The sequence below is a fragment of the Diachasma alloeum genome, unplaced genomic scaffold, assembly GCF_001412515.2.
Source record: "Diachasma alloeum isolate Michigan unplaced genomic scaffold, Dall2.0 Dall_scaffold_00256, whole genome shotgun sequence".
NCBI lineage: Eukaryota > Metazoa > Arthropoda > Insecta > Hymenoptera > Braconidae > Diachasma > Diachasma alloeum.
In genome coordinates, this window is record NW_021680401.1 from 2,287,743 (window position 1) to 2,312,734 (window position 24,992).

Here is a 24,992-nt window from a genome sequence, read left to right on the forward strand (position 1 = left end):
TATTGGAAAAGCACAATGTAATTCAGAAGTAAAACGATTCAAGTCGACAGCTCTTAGCTGAGTTTTCGAGAAATATCTCCGAATCTAAGGGAGATAGCGCAATTTTCGTAATAACCTTTTTTGTAGCGCTCAATTCCCTCTACAAAAAAGGTCATGATAAAAATTTTGCTACCTGCCTTAGATTTCGAGATATTCACTGAAAACTGGCCAATAGTCAACATCAGCTTGAACCATTTTGCAGCTTCGCTGCTGAATTCTAGCTTAATTTGATGCCAATCATAGTTGAGTTGCTCATCCCAGTTAAATAATCCATATACTGCATATTAATGTTGTGTTTTTACTACTCTATCAGTGTTTCGCAGTAAAAACTTAAGCCTCTTCTTATTGTCTTTTGCATTTATACCCTTAACCTGTGAGAAATAATACACGTGTACTGTCATTTACTCCAATACACAGATTCTGCGACAATTCTCTTACAATTAATTTACAATTTCATCTTTAATTTGAATCAATTACGGTGGACCTCTTCTCGTAAGACTGGAGAAATTTACTATTACAATTGATATTTTTTTTATTCTCAACTAAATAAAGTTTTCTTAATCTATAAAGGTTGATGCATCTCGTTACCTATAATTTGCCATTTTTTATTCTCAACTAAATAAAGTTTTCTTAATCTATAAAGGTTGATGCATCTCGTTACCTATAATTTGCCTCATGATTAGACTATTTTCGAGAGAACAAATGACAACTTCCTCTCATTTCTTTCATCTGCGGATGGGATTAGCTTCAGAGGATAGCTATCCCTACGATTCATGTTCCAATAAATCATATTAAATACGTCAAATGGGGAGAGGGAGTTGAAAAATAATCATTATTATATTTTACATAATTTGGGATGTCCATTTCTCCAGAAAATCGTGAAATAGACGAATAGAATTTAAAAAAACTATAAAAACAATTTTTTTCATAATTGTATCAATTTTTGATTGAGGATCAGACTTTTCAGTTAATGAGTGAAAGCATGGGAAGGTGCAGGGGGAACAGGCCAATACCTGGACGATTTCACATTTTACTGAATATTCTATAAATAATAGAATGAAAACTGTACGGACAATTATCGTTATCAATAATAACACTCATGCATAATTATGTGATGAAGTTTTTTTTCTCGAAATATCAACATTACAGCAAGGAAAAAAATAAAATATTCGGGAGGTACAGTGTTGGGTGGCGTGGCGCTGCAATTTGCTAAGCATCAGTGACAAAGTGTCGTGGAGAAAAAAAAGAAGTTCTCTTCCGAAAGAGTCAGATGTGGGAAATAGCACAATATTTTCAGGAGGAGAATCACATCCCGAAGATTAAGAATCTATTTGGCCTTGTATTTCTTCACATTCAATAAAAAAAATTCACGTTTGTACAAACTGGATGAAAATTCTATATTCCTCCAGACCGTCCATGTATTGGTCATCCACCGTCCATCTGTTGGCCCTAGCGTTCAGTCATTGGGGATTTGGACGATATTCCACTTTTCCCTCACTTAATTATTCATCTCTTCATTTTCTCCGCTTCAAATTATTGTTTTTTCCTCATTCATATATTCTTTCAGGTCTACAACTCATTTTTTATTCATCTAGCTACTTCATCGATTTTAAATCCTCTAATGAAGTTCAACATTTCGTATTTCTCATTCTCCCCCTCTCATTTAGATCATTTCAGCGCTCCTCTGATTTTACTGGGAATCCCCGTATCACTTTTGGACTTATGTTTACGTTCCATTGCTGCATTTCGCACTAAACGACATCGGGCAAGATCAATTAATTTACAAAAATCGTTGACAAGTTCACGTCAGCGTAAGGAATGTGTAGTTGTTCGTCTTCATTACTTATTTTCTGTTATGAAAACGTCATTTGCAGGGAAAATCCGTCGAATTCGAGCTCTCCAACTAGAGAGTTCTCAAACAAGTTTCTTCATAATGAACATAAAATACAGTCAAATGGCAGGATTAATCCGACTCCCTGTGGTATGCTCAATATAACTTTAATTACTTCAGTTTAACATTTTTCTCTTCATACATCTGGATGCAATAATTACACGCTATTGCCGCATCTCCTATCGCCTGCTCGCACTCGTCAACCTTAATTTTTGTTTCATCATTATTATCATTCCCCTCTTATCTCTCACCTCTGGGCATTACTTGGATCATAAAATTTCTAATTAATATAACTCGCTGCACGCATTCACACGAAGTATCGCACCAATAATGCACCTCGAATGTTTAGACTTTCAGTTGCGTCCACGCTTCGAACGCTTTCGTTTCTTCCGCTTCGCATTTCCACCATTAGTCCCTGTTTTTCCAATGTTCGGAGCATTCTCTGATGTTGGACTCGTACAAATAAATGACTCTGAACTCTCAACAGCTGCGTTTATAGAATCTTGTCTTGTAATACCTTCACTCTCACTCTCAGCATCACTTGCACAGGTCCCAAGTTTTCCGTTATCGGCGTCTTCTTCGGTATTACTCAACTCCAAGGATATGATTTTTTCTCTCAACGTTTCCACCTGAATTTGAGGAAGAGAAAATCAAATGGGTTATTTGGATTATTGTGAACAATTGGGACCATGGAAAATAGTTCTTTTCTTAGCCGATAAAATTTCCCCGATGATTCTTTCTCGAAAACTCATGCTAGCACTAGTTTTTTCCATTTTTATTATTCTTTCGTGTTCCTTCATTAATTCAGTAGCGAAGTGGTAAAACGGTTTAAGTCAATTTTGACTATTCACCAGTTTTCAATAAATATCTCGGAATCTAAGGGAGATGGCAGAATTTTTGTTATAAACTTTTTTGTAGATCCGATTGAGGGCTACAATAAATGTCATTACGAAAATTTCGCTATCTTCCTTAGGTTCGGAAATATTCCTCAAAAAATGAACTGCGGGATAAGTTGACTTAAACCGCTTTACCATTTCGCTACAGAATTTTATTTATAAAAAAAAGAGTATTGGAAAATTCATTGAGGCCGGGACTTGAGATCAAAGTAGTTTTTTAAGGCCCGGGTGGATTATCTTTCAAATGTTATCTCGATTGTTTTTCCATCTTCATAATTTTTTCCATTTTTATTACTCTTTCATGTCTTTTATTACTTTTTCATGTTTCCCTCTTATAAATAAATAATAAAACTTGTTTGCAAAACGGTGGATTATTTTTTATGAGGTGTGAAAAAAATTTATTTTTCACATCTAATGAAAAAAAATGCAGATTTTAATCTTTGATTACAATGGAAATGTTCATTTTCACATAAGACACTAGGTTAAATCCTGATTTTTAAACATTTCTTCGTTGAAAAACCAAAACGATAATTAAATTGAGAAAAAAATTGGAATTCCGAATTTAATCGAATTTTCTGCAATTTTTTTGCAGTTTTCAATAATCTTTGAATTTACCGTAAGGGTAGAGCTACTTTGATTCATACAAAGGATTATTCCCTCTCAACGTTATTATCAACACCTGCAGGAGCATTTTATTTCGTTTATTGGAAATATCCCACCCACGCACTGAGGACTATTATTAATGAAAATTGAATATTGAATAATTTTTTTTACCTAAATGCCATTGACTGGGGAAATTGGAAGAAAATCGATGGGGAAAAAATTAGTGCTAAGATGCATTTTGAGGAAGAAATGGTTCGAGGAAAATTTTGAAGGAAAAAAAATCGAGGAAGTTTTATCGGGGAAGAAAAATCGGTGAACCAAAAAATCATTACATATATGTACACGTCAAAACAATTACATGTAATTATTGTTAGTACTCATATATTGATTACTTCTGGTGAACTTACAACATTAGTGCGGGCATGAGTAAGACCATACAAATGTAGAGGCGTGTGAGGTTTTTTGTTCAGTGATTATATTGTGAGAGTGAAGTGAAGACTCAAGGCATTGCAAATTTCATTCCAGGCGTATGTGGTGGCATCTTGTAAAAGTAAGTATTACAATAATATTAATACAATTATAGTCAATAAATTAGAGTCATTCAGTCATTAATCATGCAAGTAAGCAGTGCCGCTGTGTGTCCATGCAAGAAAATCGCCGCGAATTCTCTTTTTGCCGCAAAACTTGTGCTTCAACGGATTTTTTTTCTGGGCGACACGTCAAAATATCTTACAAAAAATATCGTTGGAGAATATCCGGCGCCGAAATATCCTTATGGAATTTATCCTTCATTTTCGTGACGTGCCAACATCAGTGAACTCAACTCTCATCTGAGTTCTCGAGGAATATCTCCGAATCTAAGGGAGATAGCGGAATTTTCCTCATGACCTTTTTTATGACTCTCAATGCGCTCTACAAAAAAGGTTATTACGAAAATTTCGATATCTCCCTTAGATTCTGAGATATCATCAGGTTTAACGAAAACGGTCATAAGAGTTCAAGAATTTTCTTTGATCGTTAATTTCTTAATTGAATAAAAATGAGGTGAAAAAAGTTCTTTTAAAAATTAACGCATAATCCAACAACTGCGGTGAAAGTCCCAGAGAAATTAAATTGAAATTTAATAGAAAATGTTGAATAGAAAAAGTCAATAGAATTCGATTTTTCTATTTTTCTTATTCTCTTTAGAAATTTTCTACAGAATTTCTTCAGCTTAAATTGTCCAAGTCGTTTTTATTCTATTTTTCTCTTCTACTCATTAAGAAAATCAAACGCAAAAATTTAGAAAATTTGAGCCGACGAAATTCGATTAAAAATATTTCAATAGAATAATTCGTACAGAAAAATTATGCGGATATTTCGACGCTGGATATAACATCGCGGATATTTTGACATGACACGCACGAAAAAATTTAATAGAAAAACCCATTGAATTCGTCGGAAAATTCTATTGAATTTCTATTAAACTTTCTATTACTTTTTGGCTGATTCTATTGACATGTTCAATAGAAAACATTCAATACAAAAAGTCAACAGAATTCGATTTTTCTATATACGTTATTCTTTTCATATATTTTCTATAGAATTTGCTCGACTCAAATTTTCCAATTTTTTTTCATTCCATTTTTCTTTTCTTCTCATCAAGAAAGTCAAACGAAAAAACTTAGAAAATTTTAGCCGAAGAAATTCTATAGAAAATATCTCAATAGAATAAGTTATATAGAAAAATTGAATTCTATTGACTTTTTCTACTGAATATTTTCTATTGAACATTTCAATAGAATCAGCCAAAAATTAATAGAACAGTTCGATAGAAATTCAATAGAATTTTCCAACGAATTTGATATTTTTAGTTTTTCTATTAAATTTTTTCGTCCGTGGAAACCTTCAATTTGTCCATGTAATTTCGCCTGCAGGTTTCTACACGGTGATAATTACTCCGCAACATAGGAAACAGATTTTTTTATACATGAAGTGGTGCATGAAATTTCATTCCCTGTGAATGATGAACTTTCTCATAGCGTTTTTTTCTTTTCTAGGCATTTATTAGTACCTCCCGCTCAATGAGCTTCTCGACGTATTCAACGGTTCGTACACGCCGTTCACCAGTGATCTCATCGACGTATTCCTCAGTGCGACGAGTTACCTTCTCGTCGACAACTTTTTCTGATTCGCGTACGGCCTTTGGCGGTCCCACTTTGCTGCGCACGGCAAGCTTAGGAAAATCCGCACTCGAAGGCCGTAATGTAGCGAACTATAATATTTTCAGGAACAAAAAAAACAGATACGAGATGCCCTGTGTGAATTTGTTAATTACCGACATGACAGCATTTTTTTTATTGTATAAGTCGTTTCTCCCGGATTAAGTGAAGAATTACTTTGAAATAAATTATAAAAACGAGCAATTAGTAACGTGTCGAGTCTTGAGACTCCTGACAATTAAAAAATATTGGGTTAATTTATTACGTAAAAGTGGAAAAAAATATTAAAATTTTCGTTTATCAATGGAAAAAATTGAGTAGTAGTTTTTGTTGGATTTTTTTTATTACCTCACTTATCTTTTCTGCTTCTGTGGGCGCCACTTGAGGGTAGGGTGCTGCTGAAATCTCGTCCGCTTTTGTCCCTGATGTGTCCATAATCTCGTTCATTTTCTTTATCACCATTTGCGCTTGAAGTGCGTCCTACAGAGGGTGGAATAATTATAAAACATAAATGATAAATGGAATTCGTGGGTTTCGGTGTTATTTAAGTGAGGAAAAATTAATTTAAAATGACGGAAGAAGTTATTTATCATTGATAATTTTTTATATGAATTATAACTTCGATAAGAGTAAAACATTAATTCAGGATGTTCTCTTTACAATTCAGTAGTGAAGTGGTAAACCGGTTTAAGTCGACTCATCTCCCAGTTTAGTTTTCGAGGAATATTTCCGAATCTAAGGGAGATAGCGAAATTTTCGTAATGACATTTGTTGTAGCTCTTAATCGGCTCTACAATAAAGGTTATAATAAAAATTCTGCCATCTCCCTTAGATTCCGAGATATTTATTGAAAACTCGTCAATAGTCAAAGTTAACTTGTACCGTTTTACCACTTCGCTGCTGAATTATTTTCTTAAACAACATTTGCTCGTTTAGGGCATTCTGTACATTCGGGGTACCCAGGAACATAAATTATTCATCACAAAAGTTTAACACTGACGATAATTTTTGCATTAGGCAAAAAATTTAATGCATTTTTCAATAATTTTTCTAGATTTTTTTCTACATTTTAATATTCTGTCTAATCTCGAAAAATTCATTTTCTGAATTGATTATTGTCGATAATACTAGACTAATTATTGAAACACGAACTCGACCAGAATATTTTTATTCATCTCAACTTCCCTTTGGAATTTATTTCAGTTCTTCATCTTCGAAATTTAAGTTACGTAAATATAAATATTAGTTTGAACAACTTACTTGTTCAAGGGATTTCAACCTCGCCTGCCTCCAGGCCGCACGTTTTTCCGCTCTAAGAGCCCTCTGCTCCGCTGGGGATAAACCGCTCTCTTCGTCGTCATCCGATATCAATCCCTGAAATTAATGTAATTTTAAGGAACGATTTGTTATCGATGATGGGATTTTCAGTGAATTTTTAAGAAGGCATGATTTTTTCTAAATTCCAGCAAAAAATCCTGGGGTTTCTCCAGTGAATTTTATATGACTTCAAATGCAAAATTTATAGGAACAAAAAAGACAGAACAAAAAGCTGCACGAAGCATTTTTTGATGTTATACTTTGTGGAGTTCACAACAATTTTGTGAAAAGTCAGCATTTCGTAAGAAGAAATGGACGAGACAATTATTGGATGGAAATTCTGCTGAATTATTGAGTTTTTCTTGAAGAAAAAAATTCACAGGAAATATTTGTCAGCACAAAGTCAATAAATTCTGTTGTACAATCTATTCTCGTGAGCTTTTCTGTAAGAAAATTCTAAATGAATAAAATTCCTTGCACTTTGGAATGTGATGTAGAAAAAATCAACAGAATATATTACATGGAAAAATCGAAATCTATTCGGAAATAATTGTTAGGAACGGTTCACAGTTTGTAAGAAGAAACGGATAATAATACAATAATTTTATAAAATTAAAAAATTAAAATTAATTAAAATCAGTAACTTTAGCGTTTTTATGAAATTGAAACATTCATAGGAAATATTTTACAGGAAAAAATCAATAGACTTCGCTATACAATCAATTTTCTTGATATTTTTTCTATAAGAAATTCCTAAATGAATAAATTTTCTTCCCTGCACTTTAAAATGTGATCCAGAAAAAAATCAAGAGAAAATATTAAATAAAAAAATTCAAATCTATTTATTTTTTCCTGTTAAATACTTTCTTAAATAATTTTTTCATCAAACACAAAAGCATTCTCTCTGGAATGTTCTCATAAGTGAATTAAAATGTTAGTTGCTTACCTCTTGAATGAGTTTTTCTTTAAACCGTCGTTCTGCCTTGGCGGTCCTGACGATACCCGGTATTCCCTTTAACGAAGGTATTGAACTTCGCGAGCTCAATCGACTACTGCAAGTCAATGAGTAAATTGCGTACTAACTAATTCAAGTATGAAGTCAATTTTTACATGAAAAATTTATTGCGTCAATCGGATACAAAAGCCGTAGAAAGCAGAATTCAATACACACATCAGTCCTATTGCACAAAAATAGAAAGATTTTGCTGTTCTCCTAATTATTACACCACGGCAATACAATTTTGTCAATTTCACTACCTAGTGAGTACACAATTATCTGCTTATTTACATTAAATTCAATTTCATAATAGAAGACATGAAACTGTGTTCTTCGTAGATTTTTTTTATTAAAAAACGAATGATGATGGCATACTGATGATAATGGTCCCTTGAAATTGAGAGCGATGTGACTAAGCGAAACACAAGAATTGCCCGTACTATCAGCGAAGCGTAAGACAATGAGGCATTTTTTAATTAATTTACGGCACTCATAATTGGAGAAATGCAAAAGAAAAACATGCAATTTTTCAGCTTGTCAAATCGCCAAAATACTGTTTTAGCCCAGACTTAGCAGCTCACTCGTCTGAAATATTTTAATAGAAAAAAGCTAGCGCTTTCCCTTGGAATTTCTACGAAATTTCTGTTCAAATTCTAATTAAAAACTTCGGAAATCGATTCTTTGGAGACTTTTTACCAATTTCCGTTGAAAATTATGCGGACTTTCCATGCGATATTTAACAGAAGAGTTAATAATTTTTATTTTCGTATGAATAATTTATTTTCCAATTATTCATTAAGAATTTTTTAATACTCATTGGAAAATAAAGAAAATTCTAAACAGAAAGCCAGTAGAATTTTCAAGGGAATGCCCTGAATTTTCTACTGAATGTTTTCACGTGTGCAGGAATGAAAAAAACCCATTCTCATAAATTGCAAGAACAATATTGAAATACATAGCTTTATGTATACAAAGAGGTGATGAAGGAGGTAGAAGGAAACCATTAACAATGCCTATGCGGTGACTGAAAATGGTAAAATACGTCTAGTGCATGGAAAAACCAAAAAAATGTGCGCAAAAAATGAATGATTGTCTCAGTCGCTCAGTCTCTTACTTAGGTCGCCTGTTATCCTGGTCCTCCAAGGCGTCTTCGGACTCATCCATGCCCTCCATTTCGTCAATCTGTGCCCACGACTTCAGCTCGTCCCTCGTAAGTGTCGCTATTTTTTTCTCTGTTGCAGAATAGAAGAACAGGATGTTACGAAAGATGTCAGGAAATTTGTAGTGAATAATTATTGTTATTGGCTTATTCGTGGATTAGATTACCTTCTTCAGCTTTCATTTTCTCTACTTCATCTTGGCTGAGGAAACTAAATACTTTTTCTGAAAAAAAATTGAAAAATGTTGAAAGGGGTCTGAAATTGTCAATTAAGTCCTGCATCATGCAGAAGTTTTGAAAAATTATGAATGAAGAATAAAAAAAAGTAGAAAAAATTCTTAATTTTTTCAAAGAGCATTTCTAATTTATATTCAGAATAAGTTGAATAACAAGAAATTGAATAATGTATCTGATTTACGGTGACAAATGGCGGCCTGTCACCCAGTATCATGCAGGGGGAAGACTGATTTCGTTAATCTTTTCCCACACTGCACAGAGACATTTATTACGGAAAAGGCTCTTTGAAAAAAGTTGTAATATTTTGGAGAATTTTTTAATCACACTTTTATCACATAAAAATGGCAGATGACTACATACCACTGTTTTGAAAATTGAGATACCTAGCTGTCACTTCCCATGAGGAGTTAGTGTTTTGTTATCCACCATGGAAAATGACAGCTAATAGATAATTTGCCACAGCGAATCAGATATTTGTAATTTCCACTTTTTTCAACTCATTCTGAATCTCAATTAAAAACGCTCTTTGAAAAAGTTCAGAATTTTTTCAATTTTTTAAAATCATTCTATCATAATTTTTGGGAATTTCTACATGATGTACCACTCAATTGGCATTTTGGGATTACGAAAGATAAAAAAAATCCAGATAACATTCGAAAGATAGTACACCCGGGCCTTAAATAAAAATACCGGTCAGAATTTTTAATTATTTTTTCGAAGTGTGTTACAGAAGGACTGAGCGACTATTATTCAGTGAACATAGGAATTAGAACATGAGCAAATCATTTATCGTAATATGAAAATTTAACAGCTGGAAATAGGAAATTGTGCGGAGTTTTCAACAGAAAATTGACAGAACACAAAGAAAATATCCAGTACAATTCCAAATCAAATTAAAAGCAAAATCTGGAGAATTGATTTTTTTTCCATCGAATAGTTTCACACACGTATCCTCCAGAAGAGTAAAAAAAAGACATTTCGCCTGGAATAAATACCTGTTTTTGGAGATGGTTTGAGATGTTCTTCCATAGCATTCTCAAACAATCGCTTCCGATCACTGACAGACATTTTCAAAGGTGGGGCCGGCGTTGGAGACGGCGTAGGTGACGGCTAAATACGAAAACATAATTTTACATTGGCCAAAAGCGATCGCAAAAATATAACTTCAAATCCATAAAAAATCAACATGTGTTCATAAATATCTCATCCGTATTTTCACGTGTTTACTGCGTGCAGATAAGCCGAGAAAATCAGAGAAAGAAGCTCGAACCGTCACTTCATCCATTAAAAATCACGAAAATAAAATCTAATAGATTAGATCGTTAGTAGTAGTTGCATGCCATTGAAACCCACCTCAATCAGCCCTTGTCCATGAACAGAGCGTGCAATCTGTCTATTGTTAAGTGAAGTGGGTGTACCAATTTTCCCAGTGGATCCGGGGCTTGTGAGTGGCGTTGGTGGCAGCCGAGACCGCGTTGTATTTATTCCACCCTCAATACTCGATGATTTTTTACAAAAATCATCCCCAGAAGGAACACGATATTCACTCAATGCAGGATGTGTCGAGTAATTGACAATTGGCGTAACATTACAGTCATTTTTTTTGTAAGGACTTGGAAGAGTTGCAAATGCTACACTACGTTTTGTCGTGTTTTTAGTTTTAGACTTTGGCAATGTTTGAGAGTGAAGAGTATCATCGAGATTAGTCGTTACAACATCGGAAAATGACTTTGCTTGTTTTAATACTGGTGGTAGTGGTGATGAAGGATCCACAGATGTTCCCGATCCCTCATTACTTATTGACTGTAAAGGCTACCAATGGGAAACCATTATCAGACGAGAACGTCACGTGTTAGTTAATTATACTCGATCATTTATCAATTCGTTTGCTCGAGAACACACATAAGGATATTCTGAAACAAAGCGAGTGTTATCGTCCACATTTGGGATTTTTAGGTCCTTTTTGATGCATTTGGAGCCGTTTTGTCAAGAGAAATCCTGATGCGGTCGCATTTACTGGGGGATTTTAGATCGTTTCGAATGGGGAACTTGCATGGAGTTTTCCCTAATTTGCCGATTCTTCCATTCTATGTTACTAAAGGAAAAGAATTATGGAGAAATATTGCCTAGATGTTTTGTAATAATTAATCGAACATCAGACGTTTTTGAAATATATTATTTCGACGACGTAACGAAGTGACACAGGGATGTTATGTTAAGGCCCGGCATTCGAAATCTTCAGCTTTGGACAATCAATTATATTCACAAACAAAAAATTAATCATTCGAAACTTGAGATTGAAAATTGAAAAAAAAATCATGCAAGTTCCCTATTCCGCAAAGAAATCACTGAAAAACAATCAACGTCAACATCATTTTATTATTTCTTCTTTTCATTATTAGATAAATATTCTGATTTTATCTTGTGGTTCGTAATAATATATAAACATCTGGTCCGTTAGAGTTATATTAACATATAACATTTATAGAAAATTCTCTGTTGGCATTATAATTACATTGCAGAATTAAACCTCTCCGATGATATGGCTCTCTTCAGCTTTGTTCAATATTTCGTTATTTACTATGTTAACAGTGAACATTACGTAATTCTTTTTCACTCGCAAATAGGGAAAAATTACAGAATTGATTCTCTCGCCACTTTCATTCGATTACTCCTCGTACATACCTTTCAATCATCTAAATATGTCTCCGGAAAAATTTTGGAGAATTATTGGACGTTTATTTTGTGACACAAAATTGAGTTATTAAAATTTCTTATGAATCTTTATGTTTGAAGACAAACAGTCGATATTTTATTATTCTGATGGTGATAGTTGGGGAGCTGAGAAAAAGATCAACTCATTTGTGTTTTGAGAGGGCGAGGGTCAGGGGCTGACCGATTTGACATGAAATCCCCCATATACTTTTTTAAAATCAAATCACAATAGAAATTGGTAAAAAACAATTAGAAATTCCAATAGAATTCTCGTAAATTTCAGAAGTATTAGGTTTTCCTATCGAATTCTTTCACACGTGAACAGTTACTTCTATTTTAAAAAGTACTGTTCTACATTTTCAAAAGTACTGTTGTTCTAATCGACCGATTTGAATTAATAAAAATCAATTTATAAAAAATTCTCGTTCAGATTAGGGTCAGGGATTGGCGGATTTGACATGAAACACTTCATAAATTTTTTTAAAATCAAATGTCAATAGAAATGGACAAAAAACTATTAGAAATTCCAATAGAATTTTCATAGAATTTCAGAAGTGTTAGGTTTTCCTATCGAATTCTTTCACACGTGAATAGTTACTTCTATTTTAAATGAAATAGAAGCAAATCGTTTCTTCATATTCCACGATGGCCCACAAATGCGTTGGAATCACGTAAACTTTTCTTGGAATTATAAATTTCATCAGGTGCGATAAAATTTCATTCTGTTTTTACAGCGAGAGTCCGTGAAAGAATGAATATTTTTTTTCATTTGTTATGATACATTCTATCATCACAATCAATATATAAACAGCTAGTATTTTCAAAAGTAATGTTTTTACAGTTTTAGTGATCCTCAAATTCAGTAATGCCTCCAAATATCTTGGAGCTCTCTCAATACGTCATGTAAGGAACATTAGCTTAGGTGAATAATTTTTGGACGACGTGAGATCATCATCAGGGTTGAATAATCATATCCACGGAAGCATAGAGCTTTCTACCTAGTTATTACGATTCTCAATGACATGGAGTTATCAACAATTTTCCGTTCACTTAATCGAATAATCTAACTACTGTTAAACCTAAACGAGAAGATTATCTTAAGGCCCGGGTGTACTATCTTTCGAATGTTATCTGGATTTTTTATCTTTCGTACTCCAAAATTGTCAATTGAGTGGTGCATCATGTAGAAATTCCCAAAAATTATGACAGAATGATAGAAAAAATAGAAAAAAATCTGAACTTTTTCAAAGAGCATTTTTAATTGAGATTCAGAATGAGTTGAAAAAAGTGGGAATTACAAATATCTGATTCGCTGTGGCAAATTATCTATTAGCTGTCATTTTCCATGGTGGATAACAAAACACTAACTCCTCATGGGAAGTGACAGCTAGGTATCTCAATTTTCAAAACAGTGGTATGTAGTCATCTGCCATTTTTATGTGATAAAAGTGTGATTAAAAAATTCTCCAAAATATTACAACTTTTTTCAGAGCCTTTTCCGTAATAAATGTCTCTGTGCAGTGTGGGAAATGATTTACGAAATCAGTCTTCCCCCTGCATGATACTGGGTGACAGGCCGCCATTTATCACCGTAAATCAGATATATTTGTCAATTTCTTGTTATTCAACTTATTCTGAATATAAATTAAAAATGCTCTTTGAAAAAATTGAGAATTTTTTCTACTTTTTTTCCATTATTCATTCATAATTTTTCAAAACTTCTGCATGATGCAGGACTTAATTGACAATTTCAGAAAAAAAACATCGTGATAAAGTTCGAACGATAGTACACCCGGGCCTTAAGCTCAAAATTTTCTTCTTTGATGAAACATTTTATCGACTTGTATGTCACGTTTTATTTTAATGTTAATATTATCTAGTGACGTTTTTAACATTCAAAAAACGCGGAACAACTGATCATGAATAATTCCATCATAACGTGAAAATCACACGATCGAGGGGAAAAATCTTGCAATTGAAATTTTTTCGAGACGTTTTTCTCACGAAAAATATTCACTCAACATTTTCTTGTCTTTTCTCCTGATAAAAATACGACGAATTCATCGTGTGGTCATTATGTACAGTCTTCATTTTTACTTTGTTTCGGTTAAAAAAATCTAATTTAGAAACGGAATAGATGGCCGGCGGAAAATTCAACATATTATTCCTCCTTAAGTTTTATTTAATCAATAATGGCAGTAACGGCGACAGACGCAGCAACAATGTATCTTATGAACTATTTAGTAACAATAATGTCGGTTTGCGAGGTGTACAAAGGGAGAGTTAAAAGTCCACTGGGAGAAAAAAAATATATTCTGAAATGAGTCTTATTTGAGGAAAAAAAGACAAGTTGAAAATGGGGTGGAGATTATTTTCTTTGAATATTTTAAAGTTTATGACATGGATGATTGGTCTACGTTGAAACAAATACTTGCCAGGGTGAGAATATCCCTCCTAAATGTTTTACAGTTTGGTAGAGACCACACGACAGATTCAACCATTTTCTATCATCAAATTCGTCAATTAAATGGCGTGAGAAAAAATTGAATTATTATTTTTTTAAACTTTCGTTGGTTATAAATAAATAATTGTAATTGTTTAAATTTTCGTAAATCATTTTTTAGTTATGAAATTGATTTCTGGAAAAATTTTGAATATGAATCAATTTTTGACGATTCCGAAAATACGATTTTTATGGTGGAAAATTGATTGTTTATAACTTATTTATAAAAAATGCTCGTCATTTTCAAAAATTGCAATTTTTTGATTATTTCATTCATTTTCCTCCAAAAGTAATCTTTCTATTTTGTTTCAGATTTTTTATATGTTTTCTAGCGGTTCAATATCGAGATTAAAGAATTCAGAATTTGGATATTTAATTGGTGATTAATTTAATAATTTAAAATTGATGAGTATTATTAATGATTAACTTCTTTAAAATTTAACTTTATTCAAAATTTATTTATAGAGAATGATCGTAATTTTCAAAAATGGCAATTTTTAAATTATTTCATTTATTTTCCTCCAAAAGTAATCTTTCTATTTTGTTTCAGATTTTTCAAATGTTTTCTAACGGTTCAATATCGAGATTAAATAATTCAGAATTTGGATATTTAATTGGTGATTAATTTAATAATTTAAAATTGATGAGTATTATTAATTATTAACTTCTTTAAAATTCAACTTTACAGAAAATTTATGTATAGAAAACGATCGTAATTTCCAAAAATGTTAATTTTTAAATTATTTCATCAATCTTCACCCACAAGTAAATTTTCCATTTTTTCTCAGATTTAAAAAATGTTTTCTAACGCTTCAATATCGAGATTCAAATTCAGACCTGCAAAGTTTAAATAATAAAATCATTGTAAAATGTCCGAAAACACAAAATGCAAAATACTTGGATATCCTAAAGAAATAATTTTTCCTCTGAGTATTGGACAGCCAAAAAAACAAAAAACTTTAATCCCCGGAACTCTTCGAATTACCAACACGATATTTTTCACTCTCGATAATTTTCAACTCGCAATTTTTTCCTTCAAAAAACGAAACTCCTTTCCGACCATTTTTTTCTCACCGTGAATTGAAGGAAGGTACGGGGAGTTCTCCTCTAAATAATGCAAAGCACAAGTACTTCATGAATCAATGGGAATTGCATGTTCTTCAGATTCCGCACGAGACCTTAATTAATTTAAAAAAATTATCGTTTGAACCCTACATAATCGTGTTCCTGGGCGTGATCAAATGATAAATAACTCACTCCTGTCAGAGGGCAGCCAAATTGGAACTGTCACCGTCCATCGTCTGTAAAACACGTGAAACACCGTCTCTTCTTTTTCTCTTTCGCTTTTTTAAACCATCAGTGGCATGCCAATAAATAACATTAACACCGAGTTCACGTATTCATGCGCCATTTAATGAATTGAACTAAAAATTGTCATGATGTAAACTAACTTAAACGCCAAAAAGGGCTTGTGTGTTTCTTTTTTTTTTTCGCTTTTTAATTCAACGACATTTATCTTTTACGCTGAGTGACTGGTGCAATTACGTGCTTATATTTAATCTATGTAATTGGTATGAGAGGAAATAATGACGATGATGATCAATGATGCTCAATTGGGTCGATATGTTGATGATAATTATTGCAACTCAGGCAGTTACAATGGCAGGCGTTTTCTCTTGACAAACGACAAAGGCCAACGCTATAATTATTCCTTCGTTATTTTATGTGTGTTCTATACAGTAATATGTGCGAGAAACACTCTCAGAGTGATGATGTGCGACTCAGAGTTGAATAAATAAAAGAGTAATTCCTCAATTTCATGCAGGAGTTGAATAATTTTCAGCTCTCGACAGCGAGAAAATGAAAATGTTTTGTTGGTGCTCATGAAGTCATGCAAATTCGCACTCTGTTGAGAGAGTTTCGAGGGAAATTTCAAGGAGCTGACGCTATTAGGTCATTCAAATGATGTCAGGCAACTGAAATAGCGACTAGAAATACAGAACAATACTTACAGTTGGATTTTGGGGCGCCAATGTGTGTTTACTCATGACAATGGTCGTTGTTTTAAGATCTTTTGTTCCACCAGGTGATTTTGGTGGCACGGGTATGTCAACTGGACTGTTCGGTTTGTTCACTAATGATTCAGCTGCCCGCACTACATCCAATACCTACGGAAATTTATTACTTTCTATTTTCTACTTCTAGGAAGAACCCAGTGCTTTTGCTAAGAAAATCCATTCAAGATATCCAGGTACTTTAGCTTTTTTTGATTAGGAAAATGCTTTTCTAATTTTGTTGTCGAATATCAGGGCTTTCATTTGAGCCCCATTTGGCCCTAAGTTTCCGGACGTTTTGCAATGATTTTATTATTTTGAACCATTAGAAAACATTTTAAAAATCAGAACAAAAATTAGACGTCTTTTGGATAAAGATTGATGAAATGATTTAAAAATTGCAGATTTTGAAAATTAAGAGCATTTTCCATCAGTAATTTATAAACAATCCATTTTCCGCCATAAAAATCATTGTATCCATTTTTAAAATTTTACCAAAAATCGATTTTATGCCTAAAAAATGAGTTTTCCGAAAGTTTAAACAGTGTCAATTATTTAATTATGCGCAACGAATGTTTAAAAAATAATAATTCTGCGCAAAATACAATGTGAATGGCGCTGAATATTCATGATTAAAAAAAAAATTCTCACGCAATTCAATTGACAAATTTGATGATTGAAAATGATATTCTTGAGTATTACACCAATAAATTGCGTGAACAAATGATTTTTATAGTAAAAAATTGTTTATAAATTATTTATATAAATTTGTAGAAATTTTCCAAATTCACAATTCTTAAATTATTTCATCAATTTTTCTCTAAAAGTAAATTTTCTCATTTTTTTTTCAAATTAAAGAAGTGTTTTCTAACGGTTCATTGTCGAGATTCAAATTCAGATCTTCAAAGTGTAAATAATAAAATCATTGTAAAATGGGGCTTAAATGAAAATGAAATGCTTTCTACAAAAGTAAAAAAGCATTTCACTGGAGAAAAAGTAGCCAAAGTACTTGGATATCCTCAAATTTCAATTGAATCACTATGAGAATTTTCTCGTCAATCCTATGATTTTTTTGCAAGTTCTATAGATGATTCTTCGACAAATATTCTATGAAGAAAAAATGAACAAACTTCAATTTTTCTGTATGACTTATTCTGAGATTTTTCCTACAGCTGAGGAAAATTACTGAAAAAGACAAGTAATCGAAAAAACCATTCTAGGTCTTTTTGACTCTATATCGAGGGAAAAACGACCATTTCCTGCGCGAAGAAATAACGAATAATATCTTCTAATATAATGAAGTAGAATCGATTTTTTAGCGAATGCACCAGATTTTCTATTCAATTTAATCATACGTGAATATTATGAATTTAATGCCTTTTAGTTAGCTATGAAAATCCCAATGACGTATCAACTACAGCAGGATTTCATGCTTTGAAAAATAACGAACGAATTCGGCTTCATTTCCTACCTTTTCTGGTGTAGATTTTTCACGATGCTCAATGAGTGCACGCTCACGATCCTCCTGTTCCCAGGCCACCATTTCCGCTTTCATTTCCTGCTCCTGACGCAGCGTCGCCGCCTCCTCGTCGTCCCTGTCAAGACTGGAGACACTCTGGGACAGCGATTTCAAACCGTCAATCGGCGATTCCTTCTGCTCTGTTTCAGAGACTCTCGACTCTTTCGAATCTCTACCCGAGAGCGTTAATAAATATTCTACTTCATTTTTGTCATAGCCCTTGCACACAACCAGTGTGATTGTATTTCCCGAACAGCGGAGAACATTCACTGCCTCCTGATGCGTCGCCCCAAGTAGAGATGTGCCGTTCACCTCTAGTAGCCTCATGCCGACCTGAAAAAATTTGTGACAATGTATTTATTAATTTTCTAATCTTACTGACCCGTGTAAATAAATAGTTTATTCATAGGGGAGGGTGAGGCAAAATAAAACAGCCAAAAAACGACTATTTGACACAATTCAAGCAAAAAATTTTTTTTTCAATTAATCCATTGACAAAATATTGTCCCGTCAAAATTTCGTAATAATTCAAAATAACAATAACCATAATAATAATAATAATAATAATAATAGAATTATTTAACAATTTCTCAGTAGAATAGAAAATTATTATTCTCATTACTACTCCGAAGAATAAAAGAAAGTTAATAAAGAAAGTGTTTAATAAGAAAAAAAATTTTTTGCTTAAATTGTGTCAAACAGTTGTTTTTCGATTGTTTCATTTTGCCCCACTGTCCCCTATAATAAAGGAATAAAGCATTCTTGAAATACAAAAATTTCATGAAAAATATTGAACGCATATTTTTCAATTTCTAAAAATTGTGAAAAATCAGTTTCAACCAATCGCTGAAGCATTTGAATTTCGACGTCACCACTAACTTATTAATTTTTTATTATTCATGAAAATGATAATAAAAGTGAAATCTTAGTTCAATGAGAGCACAATAAGAATAAGAAAAAAATACCTTTAGTCTGCCGTCTCTTTTAGCTGCACCACCTGAGTTGATTTTCGATATGAAAACACCCTCGTCGCTGTGATCCAATGGATTACCTCGTTGGCCACGCAATCCGCCCTTTATGTGCATGCCCAACTTCTCGCCAGGCTCTTTCACAATGGTGAGTTCCTAAAAATTTAATCATCATGATTTTCCAGTCTCACCGTTCTCTCCTCTCAAGGTAAAACGATGTTAAGAATGTTTATCCTTTTCTCCAAAAATTGATTTTTTTCACGTTTCAGAAGATTTATGTAGCTTTTCGAGAGGCTATTCACAGGCGCAATCGTGGTGTCACTCGCTAATGTAATCACATGATTACCATATTTGTAATCATGTTTTGGTAATCACGTGGTAATCATTTGTAATCACTTGTAATCAGTGTAGTCTTTCGTAGTCTCCTAGTGAGACCGTGAATTTTGTTTTTGAATTTATGATAATTCTTCATCATTTTTTATATTTAAAAAATGAGACAAAAGGTGACGACAAAAATGTGAACTTTTTTGAAAATTCACATTTTTAGATTTTATTGATTTTTTTGCTCCGAATTGGTAGAGACAATAATATTTTAGTATGATGCAAATTGAAGACCATGATATATCAATAAACTACAATTTTTTTGTTAAATTCTTTTGATCATTCATTTTACAAAAAATTAAAGAAATCGAAAGATTTGAATTTTAAAAAAATTCACATATTTTTTCGCCAATATATTATGTCTGCGGCAAAACTCAAATCAATCATATAAAAAATAAAATACCAAAGCTCTGCAACCGGCCCTTAGTGGATTTAAATTCTTTTCATTGTGCATCACAATTAATGTTTTGTGTTTGAAAAAAAAAATTAACAATTTTTTGAGGGCTTGTGATTTTGAATAAACATCCTTAATAGTAATAAAAATGGACATAACTATTGGCAGATGATAAGCATCATAGAACAGCGAAAAGCACAAGAAGCTGTGTGTCAACGAAAAGAATGGCTGAGACAAGAATTTCGTAACAGAAGAATAATAAAAAATGTAATAGATCAACAATTTTAGCATTTCAGTGATCTAATGATTGTCACCGGGGATGTAACAAAAATAATCTTTACTTTATTTTTACTTACTGTCACGGGGATGTACTCTATTTCGACCAGCTTGGATAGCAATGGAAAAAATAAGTGCCAATCTATCATTTTAACTTTAACAACATGATTAATTTCACTGTTTCCTCTCAAGAATCACGAGTAAACTTTGAATTTTCGAATCCCACGATTAGTTGGAAAAATAAATGTCAGAAAGAAGACTATTAGCGTGCGTTGATGAAGGCGTAAAGCTTGAGCAACTAATCACGGTGTTAAAAGCTGGAAATATTAATTACTGTGGTGTTCAAGTGTTGAGCACAAAATTATAATGATTCTTTGAACCTGATAGCTCTGCGGCAGTGGATCGTGCTGGACTGTGAGGACAATTGAGTCACCGGGCCTCAGTAACTCCATTACAGCTTCTTGATGTGTTGCTTTTGTTACATCAGTTCCATTTACTTTCAATATTCTGTCGCCCATGCGGAGTTTTCCTGATTTTGCTGCTATACCACCAGGTACCACCTAAAACGGACCATTAAAATTTAAGTGACCATTTCGCGGGGTAAATTGAGTTGTTGCATTAACTTTTCCATCGAAGACTATCATGAAATATGAAAATTGGGGGAAAATACTTGATACGTATTGACGTAGAAACGTTTTCTGTTTTTTTTTTAATTTGAAAAATTTATAATTCTAGAAAATTCGAGAAGATTCTGGGATTTTTTTTAACCGTTCGAATAAATTGAAACTGTCGGTGGAAAATTCATTTGGCTCTCTGTAGGCATTTTATAGGAATTCTATTGAAGGCTTGGAGAATTTGATTAAATTTTCCACTTTCTCTACCTTTTTCTATTGGAAATTGTGTAATTTTGCAGTGCATTTTTTTATAGATATTTAATCGAAAAAGTCAATGGTTATTTTTTATACAATTAATTCTGCTTAATTTTTTTCTATAAAAATACCTTCTTTTCAAAAATTTTTCAACGAGAAATTCTACAGAATAATGAAAAAATCAAGATGTATTGAAGACAATTATGAAATATAAAAAATGCTTCCATTCGAAAGCAAAAATGTTAAGTTGAATAAATCTTCTCATTGATTTAATTAAAGAACTCGCCTTCTTATCACAATATTCTCTCAATTTACACAACAAAATGTATTCCCACAATTGAATTATGAATCTCTTTGTATTATAACAATTAAAATCGACTTCTGGTGATTAAAATTTGGTGCTCAAATTAAGACCCCAAAGTTAAGGGTCACAAGAATCAAAATAAGGGTCATAAGGGTCTGAATAAGGTTCACGAGGGTCAGATTAAGGTTTACAGAGGTCAAAATAAGGTTCACGAGGATCAGATTAAGCCTCACGAGGGTCAAAATAAGGGTCACAAGGGTCAGATTAAAGGTTACAAGGGTGACATTAAGGGTCATAATGATCAGATTAAGGGTTACAAGGTTCAGAATATCTATCTGTTATTAGAAAAATCCAAATCGACTTCTGGTGATGAAAATTTTGTACTCGAAATTAGGACTCTAAAATTAAGGTTCGAAATAAGGGTCACAGGGGTCGGAATAAGGGTCCAAATAAGGGTCATGGGGATCAAATGGGAGTCATATGAAAGTTATGTGGGGTTGGCGAGCAGAGCGAGCAGAATGCGTAGCCCCTAATAATAGATGTAAAAAAATGTCAAAAATACTCACATGGGAAACAAAAATACCCGGCTCTGTTGATCCAAAGGGCGTACAAGAGTGATCAGTTCCACCGATGATACTGAATCCGAGAGACCCCTCTTTCAAGAGCACGACATCCTACAAAAGATACATTGTTTCATGGGAAGAACTCATAACCGAAAGTTGAGATAAGTAATGCAAGTAGTGATGGCCCATTTCAGGAGGAAAAGTATGAGGAGTATTCAAAGACCAGTGGGAGGAAGAAGGGTTCGTGTTACTTGTAGCTATTACGCTCTACGGCGAATCCTTTCGATCAGCTTGCGCAAACGTGTCATCTGCTGGACAGTGGCTTACTCACCTCAGTCGAAGTGCCATTGGTTAAATCTCGACGTGAATGAATACTGATTAGTTGCGACCACGAATATTGTATTGATGGGGGATATCCTTGGGGAATAGTAAGTGTAATGAACTTGGGCATTGGAAAATTACATTTCTTCACGTATGAAAGAATTAAATGAAGAATTTAACTATTTGATAGAAAATTTTGATTTTTGCCTTCGATTTCAGGTGAGGATTCTTGAGAATTAATTCAGAGAATTATTGCGAATTCATTGATGTGCCATTTAACCACTTCATAGGATAATTTTGATGCGTTCGCCCCCCAGATGAGTCAAATAATTAAATAAAAATGTGTTAAGTCCCAACTCTTAATTTTCTCTTCTAAAAAGCATTGAAATTTCGATATTTCCACAAATTATTTTTGTTCGAGTTATTGAATGGTTGCAAAAATATAAAATCTGCGTGAATATTTCAAGTATTGAGTCGAGAACATAAATTATTCCATTTTTCATATTAGAATTAAAATCCAAAAATGTCTATTACGGAAGAAAATCTCCCAGGGAAAAACAATTCGAAATTTCACTCGGAGGAAAAACTAAAAAACGCATTTTTGGATAAAAAAAAAACAAATGATAATTTCAATTTTTCACAATCCGATTCACCTCGGCAAGATCGACAAAGAGGAGTGAAAAAAATGTGTCAGCGTGAATTGCAGAAAGCATCTAATGATCGTAAAAAAAACTATCGAACTAAAAGAACTAATAGAAACGATAACCGCTCTACACCCACGGACGAAAAAATTCAATAGAAAAACCTATCAAATTCATTAGAAAATTCTATCAAATTCCTATTGAACTGTTCTATTAATTTTTGGCCGATTCTATTAAAATGTTCAATAGAAAATATTCAGTAGAAAAAGTCAATAGAATTCAATTTTTCTGCATAACTTACTCTATTGAGATATTTTCTATATAATTTCCTCAGCTCAAATTTTCCAAGTTTTTTCGTTTCATTTTCTTGATGAGAAGAAAAGAAAAATATAATGAAAAAAACTTGAGTCGAAAATTTGAGTCGAGCAAATTCTATAGAAAATATATGAAACTGTTGACTTTTTCTGTTGAACATGTCACCAGAATCAGCCAAAAACTGATAAAAAGTTTAATATAAATTCAATACAATTTTCTAACGAATTCGATAGGTATTTCTATGAAATTTTTTCGTGCGTGCCCCCAAGATAGTCCCCAAAACCGAATGTCTACGAGGTGAGACGTACCTCAATGATAACGGGTAGTACCAGATGATTGTCAGTGACACGTGTGACGACAGTCTCGGTGAGTGTGCTTTTAGTGATGACCTCGGTAACTTTACCGAGTGCAGTAGGCGCTGGTGGGAAATTAACATCACCGGGGAGATGATCAGGCTGCTTGATAGTAACAGTGACGACAGGGCCTTGCTGGGAGTCTGGCGAGGGCGAGGAGGTCGGAGGTCGTAGGAAGTGAGCGGGAATCATGGCCTGAAATTCCTCGTTGGTGATGGGCTTCGGTACCTGTATGTCTTCCTGCGGTGACGTTGCTCTGTCCCCAGGTGGTGGTGGCTGCTGCTGCTGGTGCTGCTGGTGCTGCTGTGGGACACTCTGCCTTGGGGCTGGCTGTGGATAAGGATTTGCTGTTCTCTGGGTGTCAGACAAGCCATTCATCTTAGGAACACCGTTCACTGGCTCGCCTTTGAGCCCCACTGGGGCTGGTACTGGCGCTGGGGGAGGTGTGTTTGACGTTGGACTTGGAGATAGGGCTTTGTCAGCGTCCATCGATCGACGATAGCCAGTGTAGCCTGGCCTGTTTGCCATGTAGCTGTTTGCTGAGTACAAACCAGTGTACGGCTTTGGCCCGCCTATTAGTCGGGGGGATTTTTCAGACGGGGTCAATTGCAGCGCTGGATTCGCCTGGGAAAAGGGTATCTCGCGCTCGACTACCAGTCGAACGAACCTTTCCAAGCCCGTCAACATTGCCACTGCCTGCTCGTGGCGCGCTCCCGACATTTCAACTCCGTTTATCTAAAATATTAAGGGAATTGTTAGGAGTGTGTGTGCTGGTCTTTCACTCTGAATGGGAGATTTTTATTCAACAAATTACGAAATGTGGAACCAAAGAAATACGATAAATAACGGAAAATAATAATGAATAATAACACCGACGTCGGTAAAAACGTTGTAATATTACTTCCAACAATTAAACGACCAATAATTATTAGACCCCGCAACAATTTGGATCGTAATATTATTTAGCGTAATATTATGGCGTAATATTTTTTACCGTAACATTTAGATTGGATACCCCAAGTGTCTTTCACAGTTTGATTGAGACCATACTATGGGTTCAGGTATTTTTAAGCATCGATTTGTCAATTATATTGCGTGTGAAAAATAGGAAAAAATTAGGAATCTTCAGCGCCATTCAAATTACATTTTGCACAGAATTATTATTTTTTTCAACATTGGTTGTTAACAAATGTTGAATGTGAATGAATTTGTTACGATTCTGAACAAATGATTTTTGTGGTTGAAAATTGATTGTTTATAAATTATTTATAGACAATGACAATAATTTGCAAAAATGCCAATTTTTTGGAGGAATTTCATGAATTTTTTCCCAGAAAGTAATGTTTTTATTTTTTTTCAGATTTTTGAAATGTTTCCTAACGGTTCAATATCGAGATTCAAATTCAGACCTGTAAAGTTTAAATAATAATATCATTGGCAAAATTAGACTCAACAATTCAACAATTTTTTTAATCG

General features: G+C 33.5%; 1 protein-coding gene across 10 annotated transcripts in view; it reads right to left on the minus strand.

Moving 5' to 3' along the window:
- Positions 1-147: 147 nt before the first annotated feature.
- The window catches only part of LOC107037598 (protein lap4), a gene marked incomplete at its 5' end in the record, with an annotated part of 38,876 nt that continues 14,031 nt past the window's right edge, over positions 148-24,992 (minus strand). For 3 of the 10 annotated variants that reach the window (XM_015256225.1, XM_015256223.1, XM_015256221.1), the window contains 15 exon segments: positions 148-2,559; positions 5,483-5,683; positions 5,979-6,110; positions 6,891-7,004; positions 7,894-7,999; positions 9,059-9,176; positions 9,271-9,327; positions 10,336-10,450; positions 10,694-11,152; positions 16,571-16,726; positions 18,084-18,464; positions 19,097-19,255; positions 20,531-20,710; positions 21,890-21,997; positions 23,472-24,251. In XM_015256225.1, the coding sequence (XP_015111711.1) occupies positions 2,284-2,559; positions 5,483-5,683; positions 5,979-6,110; positions 6,891-7,004; positions 7,894-7,999; positions 9,059-9,176; positions 9,271-9,327; positions 10,336-10,450; positions 10,694-11,152; positions 16,571-16,726; positions 18,084-18,464; positions 19,097-19,255; positions 20,531-20,710; positions 21,890-21,997; positions 23,472-24,251 (3,342 nt within the window). 10 annotated transcript variants of the gene reach the window in all.